The following is a 7,214-nucleotide window of genomic DNA, read 5'->3' as shown; positions in this document are numbered from 1 at the left end:
ACACAGGTGATTTTTGTCACCATGACTGTTTCTTCACTCTTGTTCAGTCGGTGGATATATATGCAGATGCGCGAATCTTACGACATGTCGTTGGGTGATACTTCCGTCTGCCGACCTGCGAACAAGCCTGTGACAAACTGTCACTATACTGCTCGGTTTTGATAGCCACATGTGCACAGGTGACAAAACTGCCACTCTCAGTGCATTCTCCAAAGACAATATGACAATACTTATTGAAGATGTGGAGAAAAGATCACCATTTATGCCAAAAATTTGAAGGAATTTTCGGATATAAATATGGAAATTAAAGGGTGGATAGAAATCATTCAAATAATATTTTCAAGTACTTGAGACAACTTGTGTTCCACTGCAACAGATAATTTGATGTTCCAATTTTTGTGTGTTAATGCAGTTAATATGGGAAGTAACTCATCAAAACTTTCAGCACTCGTTCGAAAATAATGAAAAAAATTATTTGTATGTTGTCGTTTATGAAATATTATGTAAAACTTTCCGCTTATTAGTCGGTCATTCCAAAGGGCATGTACTCACTATCCTTATTTATATTTTCTTTTATGTCTCATGAGTTCACAAATAATGACCGTCTCTTCAAAATTCTTGTCAAATAATGACCATATCATCAAGATTCATGTCAACCAACGAAGCTTGGGTTTTAAAGAAAGTTCAGTAACTGTCATCTTTGGTGGTAGCACTCCACTTTGATAATGTGACTTGACAGTGGCGGAAACGTTTTTGTCAATGTGAGAAAAATCATCCATGTATACTAGCCCTTACTCCTTCAAGGTTGTAGCAAGGCTATCCATTAGAGTCTAGCCACAGCAGTTTGCTTGCTCCCTATAATAAATGGTTCGCTCGCTATGCATTAATGTGCTTACTTGACCTGGCAACAGTCCTGGCTTCAACCCAATTAGAGAAGTTGTGGTCAATGGTGAAAATTATAATTTCACAATAGAATCCCTATGACAAAAGTTAACTGCTAGAGAGCATCTTCAATTTGTTCTTCAGAGTGATTAAACCAGAAGCCCTCCCACCTTACAGAATCATGGCAGTTATTAAATCAAATGGGTAGCTCAAGAAAGAGCAAGAAACATTTCAATAAGCTTGGTACCACATAATTTGTAAGATTCTGAAATTCTTGGGTTGTGAGGATTTTGTTTTATTTTTAATTAAATTTCAGTATTTTAACGGAAATGTTCAAACATTAGGGAATGTTTTCTGAAAATTTGCAATAAATTATAATGTATATTTCAACTAAAATAAACTCCGGAATTCAACATTCAACGAAGCTCTGCAAAGTGTCCAGTATTAATGCCACTATTGTAGTTAGAAACGATCAGAATTTCGTCACAAGTGTATCAATTAACGTCGTTTATTTACATCTGAGGATGGTCTGCTTTTTTTTATCTAAACTGAAGGTTTTAATGTAGTGACACACAGCGATAGTGCTAAATCGTAAATTTAAAGAAATGATGTTGTGTCAGGAAATAAAGATTATAACTCTGTACTTTATAATAAAAGTATGAAGTACAATAGTGCTAAATATACAGGGTGGTCCATTGATCGCGACCAGGCCAAATATCTCACGAAATAAGCGTCAAACGAAAAAACTACAAAGCCGAAACTTATCTAGCTTGAAGGGGGAAACCAGATGGCGCTATGGTTGGCCCACTTGATGGCGCTGCCACAGGTCAAACGGATATCAACTGCGTTTTCTTTTAAATAGGAACCTCCATTTTTATTATATATTCGTGTAGTACGTAAAGAAATATGAATGTTTTAGTTGGAGCACTTTCCACTTTATGACAGATGGCGTTGTAATAGTCACAAACATATGGCTCACAATTTTAGACGAACAGTTGATAACAAGTAGGCTTTTTAAATTAAAATACAGGATGTAGGTATATTTGAACATTTTATTTCGGTTGTTCCAATGTGATACATGTACGTTTGTGAACTTATCATTTCTGAGAACACATGTGGTTACAGTGTGATTACCTGTAAATACCACATTAATGCAATAAATGCTCAAAATGATGTTCATCAACTTCAATACATTTGATAATATGTGTAACAACATTCCTCTCAACAGCGAGTAGTTCGCCTTCCGTAATGTTCGCACATGCGTTGACAATGCACTGACGCATGTTGTCAGGCGTTGTCGGTGGATCACGATAGCAAATATCCTCCAACTTCCCCACAGAAAGAAATCCAGTGACGTCAGATCAGGTGAACGTATGGGCCATGGTATGGTGCTTTGACGACCAATCCACCTGTCATGAAATACGCTATTCAATACCGCTTCAACCGCACGAGAGCTATGTGCCGGACATCCATCATGTTGGAAGTACATCGCCATTCTGTCATGCAGTGAATCATCTTGTAGTAACATCGGTAGAACATTACGTAGGAAATCAGCATACATTGCACCATTTAGATTGTCATCGATAAAATGGAGGCCAATTATCCTTCCTCCCATAATGACGCACCATACATTAACCCGCCAAGGTCGCTGATGTTCCACTTGTCGCAGCCATCGTGGATGTTCCGTTGCCCAATAGTGCATATTATGCCGGTTTACGTTACCGCTGTTGGTGAATGTCGCTTCGTCGCTAAATAGAACGCGTGCAAAAAAATTGTCATCGTCCCTTTATTTCTCTTGTGCCCAGTGGCAGAACTGTACACGACGTTCAAAGTCGTCGCTATGCAATTCCTGGTGCATAGAAATATGGTACGGGTGCAATCGATGTTGATGTAGCATTCTCAACACCGACGTTTTTGAGATTCCCGATTCTCGCACAATTTGTCCGCTACTGATGTGCGGATTAGCCGCGACAGCAGCTAAAACACCTACTTGGGCATCATCATTTGTTGCAGGTCGTGGTTGGCGTTTCACATGTGGCTGAACACTTCCTGTTTCCTTAAATAACGTAACTATCCGGTGAACGGTCCGGACACTTGGATGATGTCGACCAGGATACCGAGCAGCATACATAGCACACGCCCGTTGGGCATTTTGATCACAATAGCCATACATTAACACGGTATCGGCCTTTTCCGCAATTGGTAAACGGTCCATTTTAACACGGCTAATGTATCACGAAGCAAATACCGTTCGCACTGGCGGAATGTTACGTGATACCACGTACCTACTCGTTTGTGACTATTACAGCGCCATCTATCACAAAGCGAAAAATGTGGTCCAACTAAAACATGCACATTTCTTTACGTACTACTCGAATATGTAATAAAAATGCGGGTTCCTGTTTTTTAAAAAATGCAGTTAATATCCGTTTGACCTATGGCAGCGCCATCTAGCCGGCCAACCATAGCGCCATTTGGTTTACCCCTTCTAGCTTGACGGGTTTCATTCTTTGTAGTTTTTTCGTTTGATGCTTATGTCGTGAGATATTTGGCCCGGTCACTATCAATGGACCACCCTGTATAGGCACGATTACATTTATGCTATAAGCTTTGCAAGTTGTACTTAATTTGAAACTATATTTAAAACAGCTAAATTGGCGCGTGTGTATTTGGCGCCAGTATATGTGTAGCTCAGCTCCTTTTCATTGTGAGGTAAAGTCTTTGGTAATAGAGGGTATGGGTAATGTTTGATGGAACGCTTCAGAACACTAACACCGTTGTTCAGTTGTGTACAGCAAGTGGATGTTGTTTGTAACTGCTAGTGCGTGCAGTATGTGTTGTGTTTAGTGGAAATAGTGTCCGAACATGTTACGTAGGCAAGCACGGTTGAGGAGGGAGTACCTCTACAGAAAGTCGAAGGAGAATATGGTACGAGCTATTCAAGAGAAGAAAGAAAGACTGAGTCGGTGCCTGGATGAAAATTTACCGATTCACACAGATCTTAGGAAGAACGCAATAGACCTGCAGAAGAAGTTGGAATGGGAAGACAAAGGACCGGAAGTAGCCGTTGCAATTGGGACTGAAAGTGGTGGTGGTGGAATTTCACATGAAGATGACGAATACCGTTGGGCTGGTGTCGAAGACCCGAAGATCATGATAACGACGTCGCGTGATCCATCTTCGAGATTAAAAATGTTCGCCAAGGAGCTAAGATTAATATTCCCCAATTCCCAGCGTATGAACCGTGGTAATTACGAAATGAAACAGTTAATTAATGCATGTCGTGCAAATGATGTTACAGATTTCGTAGTCGTACACGAGCACAGGGGTGTACCTGACAGTTTAGTGATTTGTCATTTACCCTATGGACCGACTGCGTATTTTACAATGTCCGATGTTGTTATGCGGCACGACATACCAGACATTGGAACTGTGTCCGAACAATATCCTCATTTAATTTTTCACAATTTTAAAACTCAGCTGGGAAATCGAGTCATGAATATTTTGAAATACTTGTTCCCTGTTCCAAAAGAAGACAGCCATAGAGTTATAACATTTGCAAATCATGATGACTATATATTATTTCAGCACCACACATTTAAGAAAGTAAATGGAAAAGACATTGAACTGACGGAAGTGGGCCCACGATTTCAACTGAAACTGTATGAAATTAAACTTGGGACGTTGGAGCACGCTGATGCAGCAGACACAGAATGGGCATTGCGGCCTTACATGAACACATCGGCGAAAAGGAGATTTCTTTCTCCGGATGATGGCTGGGACCAGGATGACGATGTTGAAATATAACATTTTCAGCAAAAACATTTGTTTCAATATAAGCCATATTCATGATGTTTTGTACCGTAAACAGATAATTAAAATGTTTAACACAAATTCTCTCCTAGTTATGGACTAACTGCAGCCTTTTAATACCGCTTCGCCTTCTCATAAGCAATCTTCGGCATATGAGTTTTATTTTCCCGACGAACAGAATATCGGAAGAACTTTCGGGTTTGCTTTCGGTCGTCGTTATCTGCAATCCAAGTTATTTCGACTGGCAGATGCCCAGTTGCAATGTCGCGGATTGTAAACGACGACCGGTGGTATGCTTAAAGCTTCTTTGAATAAACTATCACCATTCAACCTAACCTAGACTCTACTTATACACTGTGGATCAGTTTGTCACCATGATCTACTTTCCTAAAACTAATGTAGTGTGTGTTCTTTTCCTTTCATGTTTGCACTCACACTAAATGACAGTATCATGGGATGCAGCTGACGTCAGATATCAGTAGGTTCAGTTGTCCATTGTTTTTCGGTGTAGCTACAAAAGTGGACACGTCAGCCACGAAGAGATGTGTCTACGAATGTATCAGTCTGGTAGGGCCTAACTATTGAAACCATAGTGTCTTTGTAACGTGCATACATGTCTTCGCTCGGTATATAACTACAGGTTATTACACAGTGAGGGGAGAACAAAAGTATACTCAGCATCTTCCACTGTTGTTACAAATTTTAAAGTATTAGGTGGGTGCTTCAGACAGAATTTTGATGGCATCTTCTGAACAGTTAACAGAAATGGTAGCTTTCTGTAAGGTAATAATATTATTGATGCGTGATTGAGCCCTGTCGTTAAAGTACCATGAATGGTGAGTATTTTTTTATGTATCGCAACCCTTTGACTGTGAAAGTTGTTAAAGCATGGTGACCGCAGCAGTTGAACGCTGATACGAGGTGATATGTTTGTCCACCGCAAACTTGTTGAGAAATTAACTTCTGTAGCACATACTTGTGGTTTAATAAGAAATACATTGTGTTGTTGTACTACTGGTTAACTGTGAACACACTTTATTGCTTACACTAAAATCAGTTGATGGTATTTCAATCAATACTGCATGACTGTGTAATCAGTTAACGTTAGCAGTTTCAGCAGACTTACATCATACTCTGTAATTTGCTGTGAATGCAGCACACGGTGTTTTGAGGTCTTGTCAATTTGATGTAAGCACTTTTGGTTAAATTTCACTCTACTATCTAATTTGTTGTAAAACCAGTTTCAGTGAACAGCCCATGATTTCTGTCAATTCTACATCTTGATTCATTGCTTTGGGACTGTATTGTCGTAGTAAAATGCAGTTAATATTTTAAATAACTATTCCTACCTATACCAGTAGTAGTTCAAAGCCTGGAAGAGTAAAAAGTAAAAAGCTGAGAACTGACAAGCATGTCTTCAGTGCACGGTGTATGGGCAGAGGTGTGACAGTACAGCACCTGAGCCAAGGTCACCAAATCTCACATGTAGCAGCCAGTTTTAAATGCAGTGCCAACATATAAATATTCCTTACAGTTAAAAAGCAAAGCACAGGTGGTAGTGATAGTAGATTAACCCAGAAAAGAATGGAGGAAAGTGTCTGGTAATGGTGGAGTTGAATGACAATATGAGATAGTAAAATCGCAAGGTTTATAATAAATATGGAACACTATAGTGGTTTGTTAGGTATGAATGTATTGAATCTTCTTGCCTTAGTAAGAGTGACATGAAAAATGCCTCACCAGACCAGTTACAACTACTTTTTTGAAGACCTGCAATTTAACATTGAATTTGAATAGTGATTCATTCCAATTTATTTCACACATTACCCGAAGCACTGCCACCATTAAACAACACACCAGATTTTAAAAATCAGAACCAGTGGAAAAGATGCTACAAATTCTGTTTCTTTAGTTTTATATTCCTTCAATCTAACACAAACTGAAGTGCTCCAGACTGTCAGGATTGGTATTTCTTGATGTCCGAGTAGATAAGTAAATTTCTGGCAGAATATTGATGTGTTGAACAGAAACCGTAGTTTGCATGCTTTGCAATTTAAGGTATCTTCTTATTGTGTTGATGTAGCAACATTTATTTTCACTCCACATTATATAGAATTACATTCTGTAATGATGCAGGTACAACCGTGAAACTATTTATTGCAAACATTGTTCTTTAGGAGAAGATATACTATGATAAATCACATACTTTTCCTGTATATCCTGCTCATTGTTTCTTTTTTGTAGGAGTCAAAATGTATTCTGTTTTCTGTATAAATTATCAGAGTGTAGCTTTTTAGATTCAAGGACTTAAAGTTTATGTTAATTACATTATTTGTTGCACTGCGCATCCCAAACAGTCAAACCTTTTTACAGTATGTATGTAATAATCTTGAAACATCTGCCAGTGTACTCCTATAAATAGAAAGGAAACAAAAAATTATTGTGACATTGTAAAGTAATAGTTTCTGAAAACTGCGTATCTCTGTTAATAGCTATATGCTTTTATTTGTTCCACATAA

At 38.7% G+C, this 7,214-nt stretch overlaps 1 protein-coding gene across 1 annotated transcript; it reads left to right on the top strand.

Annotated features, from left to right (window-relative positions):
• The first annotated feature begins 3,618 nt into the window (after positions 1-3,618).
• LOC126455681 (U3 small nucleolar ribonucleoprotein protein IMP4) lies at positions 3,619-4,776 on the top strand. Its single transcript, XM_050091447.1, has one exon. The coding sequence runs from the start codon at positions 3,748-3,750 to the stop codon at positions 4,687-4,689; it is 942 nt and encodes a 313-aa protein (XP_049947404.1). The 5' UTR covers positions 3,619-3,747; the 3' UTR covers positions 4,690-4,776.
• The last annotated feature ends 2,438 nt before the right edge of the window (positions 4,777-7,214 follow it).

Source organism: Schistocerca serialis, chromosome 2, assembly GCF_023864345.2.
Source record: "Schistocerca serialis cubense isolate TAMUIC-IGC-003099 chromosome 2, iqSchSeri2.2, whole genome shotgun sequence".
In the NCBI taxonomy this organism is placed as follows: domain Eukaryota; kingdom Metazoa; phylum Arthropoda; class Insecta; order Orthoptera; family Acrididae; genus Schistocerca; species Schistocerca serialis.
Note: the sequence above shows the minus strand (reverse complement) of the source record. Positions and strands in the feature narration are given on the sequence as shown.

Coding starts and splice junctions, on each gene's coding strand:
- LOC126455681 (XM_050091447.1), top strand. CDS start 3,748: ATGTTACGTAGGCAAGCACGGTTGAGGAGGGAGTACCTCTACAGAAAG.